This window comes from Trichoplusia ni, chromosome 13 (genome assembly GCF_003590095.1).
Source record: "Trichoplusia ni isolate ovarian cell line Hi5 chromosome 13, tn1, whole genome shotgun sequence".
NCBI lineage: Eukaryota > Metazoa > Arthropoda > Insecta > Lepidoptera > Noctuidae > Trichoplusia > Trichoplusia ni.
Window position 1 is genome coordinate 6,415,798 of NC_039490.1, and position 22,635 is coordinate 6,438,432.

The 22,635-nt window shown below is 35.4% G+C and overlaps 1 protein-coding gene and 1 non-coding gene across 3 annotated transcripts in view; both read right to left on the reverse strand.

Moving 5' to 3' along the window:
* The window catches only part of LOC113500305 (cyclin-dependent kinase inhibitor 1-like), a 41,846-nt gene extending 26,589 nt beyond the window's left edge, over window positions 1-15,257 (reverse strand). The window contains exons 1-2 of one of the 2 annotated variants that reach the window (XM_026881047.1): window positions 14,844-15,248; window positions 12,954-13,410 (exon numbers count right to left, since the gene is read on the reverse strand). In XM_026881047.1, the coding sequence (XP_026736848.1) occupies window positions 12,954-13,395 (442 nt within the window). In that variant the 5' untranslated portion in view covers window positions 13,396-13,410; window positions 14,844-15,248. Of the gene's footprint in view, window positions 1-12,953; window positions 13,411-14,843 lie in introns of both variants that reach the window. The other variant, XM_026881048.1, reaches the window with a different exon arrangement.
* Window positions 15,258-20,075: 4,818 nt separating this feature from the next.
* LOC113500377 lies at window positions 20,076-20,194 on the reverse strand. The gene has a single exon (XR_003401191.1). It is a non-coding gene; the product is annotated as a 5S ribosomal RNA (ribosomal RNA).
* Between the last annotated feature and the right edge of the window lie 2,441 nt (window positions 20,195-22,635).

Consider the following 22,635-nt stretch of genomic DNA (forward strand, 5'->3'; position numbering starts at 1 on the left):
AATCTAACGCAGGCTTCCATGTTTGTTTTAAATCTAACAAAGAAAAGTCTAAGTTCAATTAGACTTGATGTCATTGCCTCCAATTTAGACCAAAATTCCAGTAGCTAGACTTTTTTCTAGCAATTCGTATGATGCGTTGTTTGATGACATTACCTGCTACCTGTATGCTAATTGGTTGTAAAAACGTAGTATGTAAATGCTATGTTTATACTTTATAAATAAATACCTAAATAAATAAATATTACAGCATGAAGGTATTTTTGGGCTAAAGCAAGTTTCCCAAAAGCTTACAGTTATTGATTAAACAATTTTGGTTGGTCGTGCTTATTTACGACTTTCACTTAAAATTAAAAACCCAATAAATAACAACAGCCCTTAAAGAGAAATCAACCGAGAGGATTTGCTTGCTTGAATTCTCAAGTAATCCTCAAGTGACCCCTTAACAAGTACTCATACTAATAAATTAATTTCTCTATTACAGAATATTACATGGTGTAGTTAAGAACTAGAACTGTAGAAGTCTGGTGCCTTAACTAGACTTAAACCTTGGGTTTCGGACACCTGGCCATCCAGTTTTCCTAAACAATTTAGTGGTTATACACAAGTTTTTGAAGTATAACTAACTATGGAGTCGGTTTGTCATGGTCGAAGGTACCGTTATCATGGTGTAAGGTCGAGCGGCGAACCCTTTATGGCCCCTAACGGCACCTTGCGGACCGCGTAATCTAGTTTGGTACTCATTTTGGTACTGGCAACTTTTTTGTAGACACTCATTTGTTATCTACCTACGCAAATTGGAAATGGAATAGTCTTATTAACGGCATTGCGAGGATTTAAAAGAGGTCAATGTTTTCAGGGATAGCGGATAGTGTGCGTATCATGTGTATTTTTACTACGTTACCCTAGCTTTTTTGAATATTTTTTTTAATTTTCTGGTAAGCTGTGGTTTTAATTGTCTATTTGTTGAGCTGCGTTAATTTTGTTAGCTTTGATAATTTGTTTCTTTTTTATCACATTGTCGGTTGTCCTAAATTTCGTTTCATTGTAATTACTTTCTAATTTATGCATTGAACACATGTAGGTATACAAGATAAGGTCTCGATTTTTTCAGTGTTGTGATGGATTACTCTTGGTATGATTATTTTACAGAAAATACAATACAGCAACCCAAAATAATATCAGTTTAGAAAACCATTTTCGACCTCCCTGTCCTATCCCTATACATAGAATATATGTAAGTATTATGACGCAATCCAAAATGCTACAGTCATAAAAAAATGTTGTTTATTTATTTTACGCAATTCCAATATTCCTACGACATAGTTGATATTTATTTAGCGATTGCGATCGTGACTTGTAGGGATCGTTCGTGATGAATCTTAACGAAGCTTAATTAGCGCTAATCATTGCGATTAAAATAAACGCTTTTACAATTTAGATGCTAGCTCTTATCAGAAAACAATGAGGGAAGTGATTTTCTAGGACTATTAAAATAGTTATATTATATGTATGACTACGGTGATACGCACAACAGCAGAAAGTGTTAATGATATACGGAAATGAATTTTATCACTTCTAAAATAAAGTTCTTTTTTAATTTTGATTTAAGGAACCACTATGCTGACACTTTTAAAAAGAAACACTATCTGAGAGGCGATTTGAGCCTTTTGTAGGTACGCGTGACAACTCTAATTTTCCGTCTATAGGTAATTTAAGAGAATTGTGTTTTACAGTAATCGTCGCAACGATCAGTCAATTTGTAGTCGCGTATTCGTGACTAACCTTTTAACTATAATTTCGTCACGACATTCTGACGTCATAACAATAGAATTTCAACATTATTCGAAACTGTCACCAACTCGTCATTCTTGTAGCTGTGGAAGCGAAACAGCACTATGCACGTCGTAAAGCAACATCTCTTTCTCACAACAGTAGTCATCCCCCAGATTCCTATTCACACGCCCCGTCAATCAAAGAATCTCATTGTGAAATCAAATCATATCGCCTAATTATCATAAATATTCATAATTCTTCAACATTTCAAAGTAAGTTCACACACAATTAGTTACATTATTCAATTCAATTCATGCGTCCCATCAAATACAAACAAATCTAAAATTCAGATGGTAACACTATCTCCTTAATCTAATCTCTGACAAAGGCATGAAATATGAATTTATATCACAATACAATATTTTTATTGTAGTGGTGTCCATTTGGAGAGGTTTTTGAAATTCTTTGGTGCATCTTAAGAAATGTTCGTTATCAATCACGTCATTGTGTGTTTACATACATTGTGTCACAGACGGACGAACTGATCAGTCTGTTATTTGAACCTTTGTCCGCAATTCCTAACGTGTTTACATAGCTGCACTCGCTTATTTATATACATACATGTAGGGTTATTAAAACACGGAAACAATTACCGTAATACGTATTGCAAATTCGTATTTCCTGTTTATTAATTAGTTTTTAACATAACATAACCTATATATAACGAAGTAAATATTTTGTCAACGGACTTATTAAAACGGTTTACATCGACCCCGATTTTAATTACGAGTCGAGGTGAGTTAAAAATTTTGAATGTTGAAATGCATTAGTATTTATTCAGATGTCTCTACCCAAACGTAATTTTGACGAATTAACATTTCAATTTAGTATTACCAGCGATCCCTATTCATAGGTACCATCAATCAAATGAGGGATCTGATGGATGTGCTCTTAAGGTACATTTGTGACACTTGAAGTGTCGTGAAGAATGAATGTGATTCTGAATGGAATTAATGGTATCGGATTGTGTATGAGTTGAAAGTTCACACGTGTTTGTATAGTATGGTGTCAACATTGGGGTTTGGGTTACCCTACCTTTGTATTGTCAAAAACGACCTCGGAAAGCATGGACGTTTGCTTCTAAAGTATTGGAATTTATCCCTCCTACGCTTGGAGAAATCGTCGACTATTTATAGAGTTGTCGCTTACGTTAAACAAATAAGTATAAGCAAACATTTTGAAATTCAAGGGCCTGTCAATACTGAAGATTTGTTTGTTTAACTTGGCCGGAATTAGTCGTGTCCCAGGGCTGGCAGTGCACCTCATTTGCTTAAGTTTGTGATAGGCAAACATGTTGGAGTCACTCCGAGTATTAAACGGGTCAACAACCTCACTTGAATCATCATTTTCGTATTATTTAAGAGGAAGCGTAACAATGGTTGAAGTTCAGACTCATGCATCTAAATAAAATGCGTTTCTTTTATGAAGTGTTGGACAAATTTGAATATTTAGAAGATTTCTCAATAGATCACGCCTTTGACAATAGGTTACAATAAGACCCCTGCCCTTAAAATAATACAGTAATACATTAAAAAGTAAGACGAATCGAGTTGTCTAATTCGACCACTTTTGAAGTGGTCCTTTCAAGGAATGTGTTGATGTCCGTTGATTTACACAATTGTGTTAACCCCTGGTCAGTCGGACAATCGAATGTAAGAGATTTGCATAATGATTGGTCGTCACCTGGATATTATGTAACTAATATGTAACGATTGTAGACTTGGATTGATAAAGATCTTAAAAGATGAACTTCAAAAATTCGTATTTATATTGAGCTGAATGCTCTCACTTTTTCAGAAGGAAAAAAGCTTGTTAAACTTTTTTTTCTTTCTCCGCAGGGCACTATACTGTCGTGAATACCTTTCTCTTAATCCAACAGAGAAACAATTCTTTTATTTACTCTTAAATATATCTCAATTCTCAATCCCGTTTTTTAATCCATGCTTAATCTTTTGCCCATTGTTGTTTATTCACTTGGAAATTATACACGCATTGTCTAATTTTAAATACCGATATAAATACCAAAATAATTAGGTTAACTTAACAGTTTCGAGTCGGCTATTAAAGAATACCATTGTAAGTACGTTTGACTATGTTTCAAGGTGTTTTTCCCATAAAATGTTCCCACACCATTCCGTAGACGTACAGTCTGGTTCATAATGTTATCAAATGGGCCCAAGGCCACATTCCTTATCTGTTCACTTGTAATACGTTTCCTGATTTTATATTTGATAACGCGCTAATATTGTTCTGCGCATGTTGATTTGATTTGAAGACGTTTTTAAAATTGTTGGACTTGAATAAGAATTAGGTATGATTATGTATCTTTCGATTGTATCAAAACAAGATATCTCTAAAAACCTAGCCTCTAAAAATTCGTGTAGCAAAATAACTGTCCCAAATTGATACAAATTTTCTCATAGGTACATACATAGAAACCCATAGACATTCCTATACTTTTATTGGGTAGTCATGTCAAAAGATACACACCAGATATTCCCACTACGTTTTTCAAGCATGATTCCAAACATCTGTTGAAATAGTAACAACCATTATTAACGGAACCAAAAACAAACGAAAGTGACGCTTTTTTATAAAAAGGGCATCTTGTGACGTCATTAGAACATCCCAAATGTTCACTTTTAATGTCGTAGGTTCGTCCTTGCATAACTCCTTTCCCACGAGTGACTTCCGTAACTCATGTAGTCACAAGTGTCCTTAAGTTTACACAACATGTTACTTCACGTAGTGTTTGTGCAGTAAATAGATGTTCACTTGTGGTTACGCTAAGTACTTTAGACACGGTTAGACTTAAACGTTTTTTTTACTCTTAACTGTCACTAATTAAAAGACAATATTACGTAGTGAACCGAAACATATGGGCTTTTTAAAAACCGTTACAGTTTAATCAAAATTCATTGGGAACCCTGCAGCTGTTATCTGCGCCTGCGCATAGTGCGGAACATTACTGTTTTTATTCAAATTCACACAAAACAATGACCTTTTGCAGCAAGCAACATCGACGATTTTTAAATAAAGAAAAAAGTTTAATTCTAAAAGTACGAACACGTCCGTGTTAGCTTTAAAAAATAAAATTAAAAAGCCACGAGCATTTTTAATCGTGGTGCATTATTCTCCCGAGACAGCTGTCAGACGAATAAAAAAACAAAAATCGAACATTCCCTAAATTGAAATTGACGTGTGCCGTTTAAAACAATAATGAAACGCGCCAACAAATTGTAAATAATGAAATCAATTGAGAAACTGTTCAATACGTATAGTTTTATAGATTTTTATTTGAAATAAGTCACTATAGAATAGAACTGTCCGTTGTTTATGCTTAGTACTACTGCATATTTCAGATAGCAAGGGCCGTCCTTTGCAAACCGAATAGTTTTAATATAGTCGCAGTATTCTTTAAAAAGTCCAAAAAGATGTTTAATATTAAGTTATCGTTAAAAAATATAGTTGTAACTACTATTTAGACGGTAAAGGTTCAGGGAAAGGTACAAACTACACGCTAAGGTCATATTCACACGGGTTTAGTCATATTTTTTTATTGATCCGGCGCAAAATGGTAGCCAATGAAAAAAGCCCCCTCACTTTCAACGGACGTTGTATATGGGGTAACGCACGTAAGAATTGTTTTAAATTAATTAATATTAGCAATGTTATAAAAGTGTGGTTTTTATTAAAATTCACAGCCACATATAGAATTTATTACTCTTGATCACCTTGATAATTGAAAGGGAATTTTAAAAATACAAGATATCGGAATCATAATATTATTCTGTATTCCGTTGTTATAACTTATTATGAATAATTCAAGTTTTTAAACAATAAAGACAATTCGCACGCCAATGTTATACAAGTGCAAGAAATGACAATTGTTTGAATCCCATCAATCAATCACAATCGTTGTTTTACAGCTTTTGTTAAACAGTGAGAATATAATTATACTGCAATATGACTTGAACACGAACCTTAGTTCAACGACTGTCAAGTTAAGCAACGTTTCCCTCGGCTATACATCGGATGGTTACGCGTATACGTTATTAGAGTGATCGTATCAGTTAATAATAAAGACCAAGCCCACTTTAATTAACTATACTGATTACGACCATGGTCAGAAATGAGTCCAATGAAACGTAACGGTAGCGATTCCCATAGCGCATGGGAAACCGCTTAACGGCGGTGATGTATCGACATTATCAATTATCTACCCTGTTATTCGATTGGTAATCAGCCCTTTCCGATAACTAGGCATGGGAACAAGGGTTGAGTGACCGGCAGGGCCTCTGATACTTCAGCCCTATTTTTTACTAAGAACTTTTATCAATCGTAATTACTACAATACTATTAAAAACGACGGGTGAATGTCTCATTCTCAAGTTTCTATGAAACATCATATTCAAGTTACCATCGCGTTTCGGGGCCGAAATAACTGTTGTAATAACAGTACACAACGTCTTACGAATAGCAACTGACTCCGTTCGAAAAGTAAGTATATTTCATCACAATGGCTGTTCTCAGTCTAGACTCTTGCATAATGTTATGGACTAGGAACACAGGCATTCCCACGTATAATAAGACTATAACACCTAGGTCGCATTCACAATATGGCGTCTGGAAAAAATCTCAGTCCCGTCCTTGAATGAAAGGAAAAGTGTCTTGTCACTTTCGCTAGGAAACAGGAATGACTCTTAGATTTTATGGTCAAGTGACGCTCCCATGGGCCCTTAAAGTCTCTGGCCCGGAACGCGGCAGATTTATCAGCTGTGGGGACGCTATAAAATCGTAATTATATACGAAACGTGTGAATGTGTCGTCAAAAAAACGACAAAATTATTATGTGACCCTAAAATTACACATATTATAAACAACTAAGTACCTAAAATACACGATTAAATTATGGCACTCGTCTCCGTAAATTTGAGCATAGACAATTCCACAAACGTCATCGATTTTTTTTTGGTTTGATGCAAAAACAACTGCTATGTTTTCTTGTAACTGACCGGTTATAGGATAAACGTGTGGTTTTATTTTTATTTATTCATATTGTATAACAACAGGAAAGCTGACACAGATGATACAATAATTAATTCCACTTCTGATTTACGGAAAATGGTGATATCTATATTAATAGCGGACTTAAACTGTATCATGCATAAGCATATAATAGTTGCATATTAGTGTAACTTCCTTTAATGTTAATATGATTTCATAACATGGGACAAGTTAGAGCAAGAAGGCGATAGAGATGTATTCGAAAAATCAAAATGTAAAAGGAATGGAAAAACATCGTTATTCATAAACTTTCCCGTGTTTTATCAGTTATCGATGCAATCGCTTCATGCAAAACAAGTGTTAATATTAGCTTTAAGTGCTTACGTTATTTATTAATGTACTCTAGCACGTTCGCCAGATATGCATGTGATAAATTGTGCAATAATGAGTTGAGTCGATATCTCAAGTGTTGCCATCTGCAAAATTTTGACGGGTACAAAAAGTTAGCTAGCGAATTGTGATGCGTGCAACACTGCAATTAGAAAGTATGCCAAGTTATTTCGTTAACAGTACTTTTTTTCGCTTGAAGACCTTTCACAGCAACCGTGTAGCATTTTTGAAGACGGAACGTTTTCGTGAGAACTATTTTAAGAATAAAGCTTAGCCTTAAAATATCTATGCGGTATTAGTGAAAGCATTTTGTATTTTGGATAAACGCATACAAAAACATTGAAAACTGCTGTTTGAAATTAGATTATTTAATGAATAAAAAGTAAGTTGACATCTACTCGATTATAGCAAAAATAAACACTTCTAAAAACATATTTTTAGCTCATACCGGCTACATAATTAACTAATCGTATTTACGGTCCACTATCTGACGAAATAACGTCCTTGCTCTATTTTTTTTTTCTTAATTAGCATCTGCGTAACTTAGAAGCGAATTGGGTCACACGATTAGGACCATATTCATAGTGATATAATATGTACATGTTGTCCGTTAGGATTATCTACAGTTGTCAAGAGGATAGCCAATCATATTATCTAGTGCTAATAGTATGAAGAGAAGATAACGAATGACATATTTTCTAACTAGAACGATTTTACAAATTGTTTGCTAAACATTTGTAGATTGTTTTTGTGCAAAAATAGCCAGAGGTCGAATTCTCCGTTGCATTTCTGGATGACTGACACGAAATGAAAAAAACCTGTGAAACATCGTTTTTTTATCTCTTGCAGAACAGTCGTTACGCGCATTGAACCATATCTTACATGGCGTTTCCTTGGGGTCGGTGCGCACGCGCAACGTGAGAACTATAACGTACTCCTGCGCATTAGTCTCGTGTCGGTGACTTGACCAATTACATTTCTGCATTAACAAGTGCAAGAAATGGGCGCGACCCACTCGTGTGGTCAAGTGTACAAGTTTATTTAATTGCAGGCCAGAGGTGATTAAATGTTGCCACGTTAATAATTTATGAAGTGGACAGCCTTCGTTGTTTGCTCAATAATTCAATAGGATATTTGGAATACCGTGTACATTACATACCAACTGCAGATACGGCAACTAAATAATAAACGAAAATAAAAATATCCGCTCTCGATAAATAAACATGACAGACGATCTCCCAACATATGTTAATTGGTACTCTACAAAGCTACTCATTTTACCAAATAAAATTGCATGCAGTAACGTTATCCCTAACGATCTGTTTCCCGGTCAGTCGGGGGTAAGCGCGTGCGCAGGGGGTAAGTAACGCGGGGGTAGCGAGCAGATGCCGTGAACTATCCGCGACCGTTACACCCCCCTATCTGTTCACTGTTGAAATTTTGGAATTCGAACACGTGTGTTGACAACTTTTTTTATCACCCGCATGGTACGATTTTCGCAATAGCTTTAGTTCCAAAATTTAAATGGGCCGATTTAGATAAAATTAAAAATGTCGAAACGAGTAACATTAGCTTTGTGTTGTTACAAGGTGAAAGAAAAGAAGAAGATACGCTTGTATGATCTACACTATAATACGGTTGGCCTTTAAAATAAACCAGAAAAAATAGTTTTGCTAATTTCAGAAAACTAATTATATCGGCTCGCCATTCAATAGGTAAATATTATAACTACTTGCAACTAATAATATCAACTATCACCGGGGGAAAGTGACAGTTAAAAAATCAATATAACCGTTACGGAGTCAGTGTCCGCGAGGGTGCGACACAAAGGGCGGTGCGCTGCGCACGCGCCGACGTTATTGCACCGCCATTATGACAATCACAACACAATGCAGATTTATTCTGTGCCGTTTGCAGGGGTGACAAACTCATTAATGAAATTTTCTCTTTATTTTTATCCAAAAGTTGTTTAGTGAGAAGAAATGAACTGAAAGTAATGGCTCTTTTGCTCGTGTTTAATTCTGATTAATCTCGAAAAAATCAATTAAATGCCTGTTTTCTCCCTTTGTGTTCAATTTATAACAAACTGATTGCAGTAATATAATTTATTTTTTTCGTTTTTGTATCCAGTTACATTTAAGGGTTGATGTAACGGAAATAAATAATTCTTCTAACACAATAACGTCTTGACCGGATGCGTTTGAAGGAACCCTATACAGTTGCAACTATTTCTAATAAGTTGGGAACCATACAATTACCCCGGATCCCTGCAGCTCAGTCCACTCATATTCCCATAAACAAACATACAAAGTTCAACGCACTACCAAGTGTAATTACGTAAGGGAAATAAGAATTTGGGTGACCCGGTCCCCAAGACCCCCTATGAGTTTAGCACGGTTGGTCAGTTTCAGACAATAAAAATCATAACTACTGAGCTCTTAAGAACTCTTAGAAATAGTTGAGAATGTCGAGATTGCACATCTGGTGAAATCTAATACGTTTGTAAATGGGTCGTAATTATTTACGCGGCTTGTCAAACTCGAACGCGGTAACTGGGACGCGTAGTAAATATTTAGGTAAGAAACTACCAAACAATGTTTGGGACGCAATTTGTTTAAACAGGTTAACTCTGCAAAAACTATCACAAAAACACAATTATACTTGTAAGGGATAAGAATAAGATTTTTTATGAACAGTTGAGAGCTACCGATTACAGATTAAACAGGTAGGTAAGTTGTTCAGCGTCTTTGTATGGCTAGTAGGTGGACAAAAAATACAAACGATTGCCCATTCAGACTCTTTTGTGTCGAGGATGAAGATCGTATTGTTGTCAAAAACAGCGTAAGAAGGCACGAAAACCTTACAAAAGAAATATTTCACAGTTAAGCAGTGTTATCAACCGAAAATACAAACCGCTAGCCTTTAAAGTGAACGCAGCTAATATTAAACGATTTATTTTTATAATGGCCACCTCGACGGTTTATTTTGTAATTCCCGCCAAATTAAGAAACAAAACATGAGCATTCGTACTAATATGACAGTAAAAAATAAATTGACACTTGAGAATATCACAAGCTCAAACAGAATTTAAATTAAGTGATGACAAAATAAGATGTTCATTTCGATCGAATATAAAGGCGGCCATTTTGCAATCAGCGAGTGAGCGTGTGTGCGTATGCGTGGATAGTGAGGTATCGCGTCGCGCGGCCGCGTCACTGCGTGTGGGTGCGACGAGGATACCGTTTACTATACATTAGCAACGTAACCTTCTGATTATGTCTATAAAGTGACGCGAAATATGCTACAAATAGAAAAACTCCCAATGCTAAAATTGCTAAACTCAAGCAACTTTCGCGTCTTTCATGGGAAATGAAAATAAGTCGTTGAATCGAGCGAAATCTGACTTTCACCGCTTAAACTACACTTTAATCGTAAATCGCAACATAAATTGTTCGAATCAACTAACTTTCTTGTGATTCTCGTTACATTTTCACGAGCCTCAGTTAATTTATCGTTTGTATTACATTAATTAGAACATTACCATACAACACTTGTGTCAATAACTAGTAGTGAATTTCGGCACTAGTAACCTATTTTGGGGACTTTCACTGAAGGTTACAATTACTATTATTGTTATAATATAGCATAACAATAGGAGTAGGTTAGTTACAGTGAAAATTGGTCAGCATTACCCAATTCGGCCCAACATTACATTAATACAACACGACAGAATGAAACGTAATTGCTTCGCGGTTAAATAATGACGCGGCTTTTATTTCTGATTATAGTAAATAATAATATTCTAATCGTAAATAGCATACTATGAGAGTATGGTCGTAACATCAAGCTATTGTTTACAATTTGTATCAACACATGTGTAGTCTAAAATGGGACAAATGTGGGAGGCTCGCCATACTACGTATTAACTGTGAGGATTGCATCAAAACAAATGAAACTAGGTCACAATACGTGCCTACGCGATAATTTTGCAGCCGTTAATGTTTTGTTCATTAACCCTTCCCGGATTAGGAATAAAAATCTGCGTTATCGCAAACCGAGGCGTAGCTCATGAAAAACAATTTAATAAGCAGTCAAACATATTTTTTCCTGTACGTCCCCTTCAATTAAGAAAAAACGTCCATTAGAAAACCACTAAGGCGTCTAATTTTTAATTATGAGGCTGCAAATTAAATAATGAAAGCTCAGTCCCTTATGAAGTACTTCGCACCTTTGGCGGATAAGTTTTTGCACGTCTCTTTTCAAATCTATTGAAGTCCAATTATAAGGGTGCCTACACAAAAGGGTCTTGAGATATTGTATTTACTTATTTATACTAAGCAAGATGGTTAGATTTAATTGAAGTTTTATACGGTTTTAGTAGGTTACGATATAACTCAGTGGGATTCATCTCCCGCAAAGAAGTCGTAAAATCTGCGGATTAACTATTTAAATTTCATAAGGCATAAGCTTTTAATTTTTAAATCTCTAAGTACGACGGCAATCCTTGCATGCCTTACTCTATTCCGGCATTGTCTTTGGTACATTTAAAAAATCAACTCGTATAATTCAAGTTGTATTAATTTCTTATCAAAACAATAAGCAACTGTCTCGCTAAGTAGGTGGTATTATATTTTTAATAAGAGTAAAACGATACGTGTTTTAATCCAGGTGTTATGAGCGCTCAATTAGTGTCCTGTTGCAAATTGTGATACATATAAAGTTACGTAACGAACTTGACGCCATGCGAGTAGCGTTATTATTCAATTCTTATATGGTAGGTATAATATAGGCTTTGTAGACTAGATATTATTAAAACACCAGTTGTAAGACACGGCAACGGCATTTAGTCTTGTATACTTTTGCTAATAGAATTTGTAAAGGAGTTTTTATTCAGTCTTATTAGAAATTTGTATCGAACACGGCATACGATAGACCACGAACCACGGTAAGATATTTAATTAATGTATTACAAAACAACGTTCCATTGTTTTAGTAGTAGCTTGTAGTTCGATCGTGTCTCATAAATTATCAACAACATCAACTCTTTCCTAATGTTTGTTTATTTTTTAGTAGATTTGTGAAGAAATGGTCACGGTTAGTTTTTTAGCCCGGTTACTTGGTATATAGTAGGTAATGTCAATTTTATAATAAATTGTGTGTAAGTATAACTCAACTAGAGTCAGAAAAGTGCACATCGAAACAGTTACCTAAAAATATCAGTGTCATATCAAAGTGACCTAGGTCTGGTAGCTCTACGTCATCGCGAGATAAACAACTTTTAGGTACGCAAATATTTTCACAAACCGCATCCAATTGCAGTTGCACTGATAACGATGTTTACCGTGTAATTACTTCACTTACAAAAGATTAATTACAGTTCAGAAAGAGCACTCCACGACTCTGATAACATTTCAACCTTTTTTAACTTATGTAATTTCTAATTAGCTTGTTCAACTGACTTAGCGATTGTATTGTGGCTATGTAATGTGAGTATGCTTGAAATACTATGAATGTACCAGTGTAACTAGTCTAGTTCTTGAATGAAATGAGGCCCGTTCACAACTCGCGTTACATAGATTAAAAATACTCAATGTTGACATTTTTAGCGTAAATATACGCTATGTTTACGCGACGGCAAATACATAACAATGCAACATTTTAATACTCGCTCCTATCACAAAGTCAACAAACATGACACATTCTGATTAGTGATCTAAACTTACCTGTTATTCTCTTCTGTGTCTTGCTGTTTTCAGGACTCGATACTTTGGCTTCCTGTGGTGCTGGCTTTGGCTGAGGAGTGGTGACTGTGATCGGTGCCCTCCTCAACGCCACGGGGACTGTGGACGCGGGGACGAGTTGCCAGGCGAATCTTTGCGAAGTAGGTAGTGGCTGCTCATTGGCAAAGTCAAAACCCCATCTCTGGCTGTCCAGTTCCAACTGGCGCGCCAACTCTCTCTCAACAAATCTCCTGTTCTCCTCGCGGTCGGTGCAGCCGAACAGGTTCCTCCGGACTCCCTCGAGCGTGGTGACGCCGCGCACGCGCAGCGACCTCGTGTCCAGCATCGTGGTGGCCTGCAGGCCAGGCGCCCTCACACTCAACGTCGACATCTCTTCTACAGAGTCCGAACAGCGAAACACAGGAACGCACTTCACAGATAGCATCCGCGACGTATCCACCTAGCGCAAACAAGGTCAGTATTCAGTTACAGCACGCGATATAATTGTATTGATTTAACAAGCGTATAAGTGTTTGGTTCATCACGCACCAATAAGAATTCGTATTGTTAGTTTGCTGAGTGTAAACAAGTCGTAAGTAACGCGACGGGACACGTGACGCAATACGTCCGCACGGTAAAAGTACGTACGCCGACTGCGGGCGGCGACGGCGATGGGGCTCGGCGGCAGCGTGGCGCAACAACGCGACGGGCGCGACGCGGTGGAGGCGAGCAATCGAGGCGCAAGCGACTCTTTATGCTTCCACTTCCCGCCGCTGCATGGCGCTAGCGTCGCGATCGGTCAAGTGATGTGATTACGCTATGCGCGTCTCCCTGTTTCGTTTACCCACATACCCACTCAACAATAAATGTACCAGAGTAAAGGAAAATCATTAATTTATTTTTTCTAAAAACGACATTGAGAAGAAGGTGATATTGATACACTATATTAGGAATAGTGATTCTAAAGTCCATAATAATGTTTAAACAAGCAAAAGTTAGTCAGTTTACGAATGTAAGTGTTATTTTAAATGAATTTATCAAAATAATTTATATTTTTTTTTTATTTTGTTTTTTTTTTTTTTAATTTTTAATTATGATATAAAAAATATTTGTTTTTTAGATTTCGGATAAATAACCTTAGCTCAGTTCAGCCTTATTGATGGTTACATTTTAATATTTTACATTGTTTTTGTTATTACAACGTACCGCGTATATTTGTTATCACCGAGTGTAATTGTAGCAATATCAGAAAAAGGTGCAGTAATATAATTATTGTATATAATTATATAATTATTTATGACTGTTGTAAATACGATAACATTATCATTCTACAAGTAAAGTATGCTCGTTTACCCACTTAATTTTTCATCAATTGTGTACAAGTTACCCTTTATTGCGGGAATCAGATCCATTTAATATGGCAACACTGCACACTGACTTGTTTACGAAGACGTGTCTAGTTACCTACGTGTGCAGCATAATTTCATACTGCTTATCAAAAACATATCCGTCTCAGTCGCACGCGCATTACTGCCGCCCATCATAAAAAGGACAGAAAATGTATTAATAGCACAGAGCATCGCCGCCATTTTGCCGAAACACGACTGACTAGATTTTTGTGTTGGACTGTTGGTACGATTTATATACACAATGTATACTAAAATAAGGTTACTATTATATTAATGTTAATAAATACCAAATTCGTAAAATACATATTTATATTACATAACAACGGTGATTCGAAATGATAATGATTAGTATTATTCGCTTTCACAACTAAATAATGGCAATAAATTGCGAAATTATTTTGACGTATCGGTAAAAACAAAGTGACATAACGTAATATTTTTTAAATTTCGCGTGTGTACCCGAAAATAATGGATATGTACTCACCTAAAAGTATTTATTTATTGTTTCACGGAAAATTCTTCGATTTGCGGACGGGATTCATTCACTGCACTGCCGCCGTACTAATTTTCGAGATATGACAATGACGCGATGGCGAGAGCGCGGGCTCGACGCTCATTGGTTGAAAATGGCGGCCATTTGTCTCATTGGCTTGTACAATTTTAGGCGCCAAATTTCGGTTGGTCGAGACGGCGGATGGCGGGAAATAAACGAAGCACTTTCCGGTGCGCGTGAGTTTTGTTACGGAAAATTGTGTTTGCCGCGTTTAGCTTCCGTCTGTTCATACGGACAATTAAAAGAGCGACGAATTTTCTTTATTTCGGCAACTCGTTTACAGACGTTTTACGTTGTTTTGACATAGAAATTGGCGGAAAAAATATAATGATGAGTGTTTTATTTAAATATACCTACATTTATATTTATTCTTTTTGATAATTATATTTTTAGGGTTTATATTTTAAACGCTTCGGTATAATAACTTATAATAGCGATAGGTACTTTGAGTTTATTGACTGATACATTTCGACGAATTTGTAAAAAAATATTGTATTGGTAGTCTTAAAATTTAAATGATTTTTATTTTGTGGTTCATTTATTTTTTTTGAAATAGGTATTATAATGAGTTCAATGTTTATTTAACTGTACTTTTTTTGTTTGCTTATTAAATACGGCTGCTGAGGAACGTTAGTGACTTATTGACCTATTTATAACGGAAATCAGTGGCTTTCGTTTGCGGTGAACACAAAAAACGTTTCCGTTCGAAACAGATGTTCTGTTTAATTTCTGTTTTTCTAATAGATATACGGTTCTTGCAAGTTGCAGGTGCATTATGTTTTGAATTGATTTTTTGGTAAGGTATTATTTATAAGGAGTACCATCTGATATGATGGAATGTTTACTTTCTTGTTACTTATCTATATATTTGAATTCTAAGAAACGTGTCTCAATATAAGGCTTTATATTTTTGAGGTATTTTTTTTTCTCCAGGCTTAACGTATCGAATCGGTACTTTTACAACATTTTCCGGTAACGAAGGTATTCTGATAAGTCCAATCTGTTTAAGTTGGGTACACAAACTTACGACTGAATTATTATGCGAACTGAATAGTGCTATTACAATATTATTGCTCGCACGTGGATAATTTATACGATACCTATTCAGTGTAAGTACCTACCTATAAAAATATAAATAATTTGCAACCTTCAGACTTAACGACCACCTGTGTTGCGCAAATTAAGCGATTGTTAAAGGAAATGTATCTTTGCATGTTAGTTCAGCTGTTATGAACTGCATAACCTGTTTTCAATAAAACGAATAATTAATTTTATGTATTTGGATGGTGTGATCAAATCATCTTTATAAATGTTTTTTATATATTCTATCTTGATTTTGTTTATGTTTTCTTTGTAAGTTGAGGTTAAGTTTACCTACCCTCAATTAAGTTGTTTGTTTAGCAATTTATTTACGCGTACCCTTAATTATGTTTCTTTTTAAGGTGAAACGTATATTAAATTATATTCGAAATACTAATAACGTATTTAAAATTTAGCACACGGCATGAAACTCTGAATAATAACTAAAAAAACCAGTCCAAATATAATTTATAGCGCTATGCTCTGATTTGTTAGATGATGCGGTATCGTGTTACTTGATATCACTTGCTAATATTTAATAGCCCATTTCGTAATGTTCTATGTTAGGTTGTATAGTTTTTACGTTGAAAAATCAATGTTTTTACATGCAGCGTGTAGAATCTAATATATAAAATTCCCGTGTCACGATGTTAGTTACCGTACTCCTCCAAAACGGTTCGACCGATTTTTATGAAATTTTGTATACGTGTTGGATAGGTCTGAGAATAGAACAATATCTATTTTTCATAAGCCTTCAAAAAAGATTTTTTTTTTAATGTTTCATTAAACATGCATTAAAAAATATTCGGCAAAACAACGTTTGCTGGGTCAGCTAGTATTTATATACATTTATGATTTAATTGCATCAGTTTGATGATTGCAGTTTGAATGATTCACATAATTAAGATATATTATTCAGTACAATTTTCTGGTTTAGTGTTTCTTGCTTGCTTAGCTAAAACGAGTATTTAATTATCCATTGCAAATGTTTCTAATCGATAAAACGCAACTGTGCGAATAACTGAACTAATAGGTAAACAATAATATGAATGCATAGTTTATTTTTAGAGCGCGTGGCATGAACACTTGTACGTCTTTACGTAAGAAACTGAGCATAAGGCCAGGAAGCTTATGCCTGTCAATATTCCGCTGTCACACCCCTGAGGAAAAAACTGAGCTACACCATATGGCCGGGGACTTTAATCAGGAAGCTCGTTTGCGTAAGCTTATCCGTATACTGCAGGATAAGCACAGTTCCCTTTGTTTAAAAATAAGTCACGCTCTAAAATACATTATCACACAAAGCTATGTTGCACCTAGTAATACTATATCTACCTTTTGCAAAACAGAATGTCCATACTATTCTAATTTCCATTCATATTCAATATAATTAGAGGCTATTCTAATTTTAAAATTATTTCTGATGCATGTTTGTATTTCGAACGTCTTTCAAATCTCTAATGTTATTTTTATCGTGTAAATATTTGCACTTTTTTATTTAAATTTCAGAATGTAATGTAGGTAAATTTCATACAGAGTTTTGGCAACATCGTTTTTAATGTTTATGTAAGATACATTGTCATATTTGTCACACTATTGTTTTTCTTATACATCCCTGTGCTAATATTGGCCAATTAATATGAATTTAATTTGCAATTAAATAACTATTTAGTAATTAAACGTTAAAAATAACCCTTATAACACTGTACGTATATCAAACCACAACATTCGATTTCAAATGCAACATTCAATACAATAACATATTGCTTCCATATTGCATGGCCGTCTACAGATAGCAAGGGGTTAATTACCGCATATTACTTGGTAAACCAATTTCAATGATAGAATCAGTTGGTCTTTTGTCGGCAAGGTCGTTTTCATGCAACAATGCTCGTGCAATTGTTAACTATTGAATTGACATTGCATTTTGTCAACGCCTGCCATTTTTTGGCAGACTGAAAAGTCATTGCGTGATGATGGTTAAAAAAGTAGTGGGGTTTAGGATTTACATATATCAATACTTTTTAACCAACAAATCAAATAGTGGGGTGTTATGTTTGACGTGTCTGTCTGTCTGTTGCATCATATGCAAAAATTGGGGTAATATAAGTTTGACATGTCTGTCTGTGACATCATATCTCCCGAACGGATAGAGCGATTTTGATTTCGTTTGTTTTGTAATAAAGGTGCTTTTAGTGCGCGTGTTCTAAGGTATGTATGTTTGATAAAACTCGATAAATGTTTGAAAAATCTGAACGATATAAAAGTTGTACGGGGGTGAATGTTTTAATGTTGGGGCCTTTTCAAATATTTAACTTTATCTAGCTGAATAAAAAATAATTTTGTCGTAAGAGAATACAATATGAATGAAGCAGCTGGCACTCTCCTAATAATAAACCCTTTATAGTTTCATATTAAAATCAGAACTCCTACAAACATCTCTTCCAGTCACCCGGTGGACATAGTGCAAAAGGGACGTCGCACTTTGCTATGTAGTAATCTATCTCGCTCCCTCAAAAGCGACAGTCTGATTTTAAGAGGTGGTAAAAGTCACACAGGTGTTATCAAGTTAATACACCTTGAAGAGCATACGATATTCATAATCGATGCTTTTTAATCGAGAATGCGTATCGATACGGTGCTAGTGTTGATCCTAAAGTGTTTATTGATATTATTATAATTGTGTTATGTTATTGTTTGTGGCACGGCTGGGATTACGGAAATAGGTCGTTATAAACTTTTGGGTGAATCAGGAATTGACATGGATGTTTCTTAAGTGTCCCGATTCTATAAGGTAAGTGTTTTTCAGAGCGTTGCCGTATTTAATCTAGAGTTAAGAGGTATGCATATATTTCAATAACATAATTCTATGCAGTAGTTTCTTAGGTTTACGCGAATTTTAGACATTGAAATGAAAACTACTTTTAGGGATTGTATCGCGGTTTAATTTAAGATTTTAGTTCCTGACATTTTTAGGTTTTAGTTCCCGACGTTCCCGAAACGTCATAAATTAGTACAAACACTTCGGAATTTTGTGATGATTATCTTTCACTTTGTCTACATAATGCTTAAAGGAAAGTTGGCGTTACCTTTTTTCTTCAATTTGTTTTGATTAAATCAGATTTATATTTTAGCTATTTGGACGCCATATGCCGATTAGGTACCTACGATCTGTGTCTCCGGAGACACAAAATGTCCAAAATTAATGAACAAAATATCTCAGTCATTAAATAAAGGGACATCATTATAAACATAACGAGCACCATCACGTCACACATGTGGAAAAAAATATAACATTATCCATATCGGAAACGCCAAAGAAAATTCATCTAGATTTTAATTTTGGTTAAGATGAATGCTTTTTCGGAAGAAGATTATTAGAAACTCGGATGATTTAATTCCCAAATTTATTTATCGGAATCAAGAATGAGGGGTCCTGTCAAAATGTACACTTTTGCTGTTGTGACGATGTCTGTCAGTTACAACAAGTCTTTATCATTCAGACACCTTAATTTAATTAAAAAGCAAAATCTTAACAAGCGGCTGTCCATATACCAGGTGAAAACACCCAAAATGTGTCAACCCACATGCATACATAACCATTTTACACCGGATCCAAAATTAAACCCATATTGTGCAAGAACATCCTTCCTTTTGGCGGTAACCTCACACGGTTAACTGAAACATAACTGAACTTCGTAAACCTCGCGGTTGATTGATGTCAACCACATTTGGGCAACCACAAAAAATAACCACCACCTGGTCGCCACAACCACAGATTTCACGCGTTTCCGATATGGATAATGTTGTATTTTTTTCCACATGTGTGACGTGATGGTGCTCGTTATGTTTATAATGATGTCCCTTTATTTAATGACTGAGATATTTTGTTCATTAATTTTCGACATTTTGTGTCTCCGGAGACACAGATCGTAGGTACCTAATCGGCATATGGCGTCCAAATAGCTAAAATATAAATCTGATTTAATCAAAACAAATTGAGGAAAAAAGGTAACGCCAAATTAAAAATGAAAACAAATCAATTAACAAGAATATCAATCGTGAAGCAAAATAAAAGCAAAAAGCCAACGACACGCGGTATTCCCAGGCGGTCACCCATCCAAGTACTAACCGCGCCCGATGTTGCTTAACTTCGGTGATCGGACGAGAACCGGTGTATTCAACGTGGTATGGACGTTGGCGATAACTTTGATATAATACCTACTCTTATACTTTTTATTACTGATAGGGAAATGATTTACTAAAATGTATTGCGGGGGTCAGCGGCCTAGACAAGGTTAAATCACATTAGAATAGAAAACCTCAAATTGAAATACCTCTCGCTTTCGACAAGTGACGTACATGGCTTTGACTTGTCAGTTTAGTAAATTTGAGCGTTTCATAATTTTTCAACTTGGGACCATGGGATCCATGGGACCTAAACAAAATACGTTAAGTATTTAATTTATATTAGCTTGTACACAAGTTACAACTCCGAGAGCTAACGCTGACGAATCGCTACATTTTAAATAATATATTCCTGACTACTTTAACGCCAACTTTGTCTAGACACTAGGTCTGAATACTGGCAAATAAGGCTTGAGAAATACTACATGGAAAAGAGGAAATAGAATTTGATATCTAGGATGACCTGAAAACACAAAGAACGTAGTGAATGACGACACGAATTAAATTATAAATTGCAGAATAAATGCACGGGCACAGGCCTCGTCTCTTATATGGAAGATTTATTTAACCCACTTGTTTTTTAAACCCTTCCGTTTCTCCTTCAACCCCTTTTAGTTTCACAATGATTACCTCAATCAGTTACCATATTTTTTCTGATTCTCATTGAACCGGCAAAAATTCACAATTTCGGTCAGAAAAAATCGATCGGCCATCCCGCTTTGATTACCTCGTACAACCACAAACAAAAGTGGTTAAAAAAACATGTATATTGTGTAGTGGTGGATTGATCACTGGCTAGTGAGGGGATGAACTCTGGACAATCGATTCGTCCTGTCGGATCCTTTCGTAGGAGGACTATTAGTGACGTGCGGCTACGCCAAATCACCGTGTAATTACCTCGTGAGTTCGTCGGGGCAGTCGATAACAGAAGTGTTTTTGGAAGGTATAAGTTTTGTCAGATTTAGTCATCAAGGTTCGGTTGAGACAAGGTGTTTTGTAGATTTTCAGTTTTAGGAAATATTGTTTTATTTTGAAAATAACAACAATGATTGAATTCGGTTGTGAAATGCGAATCGAGTCCAATATAGTTTCTGTTCCATTTATAAGTTAGAATGATTTTCACAAAATCAATCTACGTTGTGAATATATTTTTCCTAACCTAACCTTATTTTTTTGTAGTTTCTAATTGTTACTGAATTCATTTGAACTTAAATTTGAAATATAACTTATCTAGGGCCTTCGAGCGGAGTGCGTTAAAAAAAATAACAGCCTTCTTTTAAGTACAAAGTAATTTCGGTTAGTCACCGCAAGCTATCTAACTTGCTATATGATAATTACATATTCAGGTATCGTCCACAGCATACCAAAGACTAACCTATTCGGACAATACAGTTATAATTAAACAGTTGAGCACAAAGCCATCAACAGACCACTATCACCAACGGAAACGAAGATTGAATTGATGAGCACACTTCCTTGTATAATTAGGTCGCGAGTTCATCAACATTATGTGATAATAAACAATTATTTTATAAACCAAAATGCAAAGGAAAAGCAACTTTAACCCCTTGCTATAAAGATGGTGTTCAAAAACAAATGTCAAAAGTGTACGCTACAAAGATTGGGTAATGGCAATACATTATGAGCTTATGTTGGAATGTGACAAATAATTGTTTACGTTACGTTAATATCACGTAATTTACATAATATTTGTTTAAGATAATTTGTTAATAGATATTTGAGTTTTTTCGTATGAGTTTTACAACGGTACATTGTAATAACTACATTAGGGAAAGGGATTAAGATGGATGGGATTACCTCGGACAGACTTTTGTCCTTGGAAAAGCTGCTGTTTGCTGTCTTAAAAGTGATGGGGATATATACTCCTTCTCCTTATACCAACGAGGCAGTTCCCATTAGAGGAGATTCCGTGTCGTGGTTGACGTCTCGGAAGTCTTTCCCGTATATCTCCCGGCTATAAAAAACGGAGAGGCATTCTGTTTTTAGCTGGTAAGAGACCGGCACACTCCTTCGCCTTCCCCAGGGCGAAAGAAGTTCGTGATATTGTTCTGTATAATTTTTTTTTTCTTAAATGTGGCAAACCGCTTCCAGCGAAGCCGAGCGCTCAGTAACGGATGACAAAAAAAATAATTTACAGTATCTAGTATAAACTGGCCATCTTCTACCGTCGTCTCAAGTTGGAGATAAAGTGAAGAGCAAACAAAGAAGAAGGCAAAGCGATTATCCTTCATTACTTCTGTGCAAGAAGAAGGCAAACCGACTAAAATTCGTTCCTTTCGAACACGAGAAGAAATCTACACTGAATACTTACTAACTTTGCCATAAGATTATATAACTGGGTCACATCTGCAGAAATAAAACATTCAAGATATCTAAAATGCTTTTATCTTACAGTTCAAGGATGAGGAGACTGAACTAATTTTAAAGCAACAAA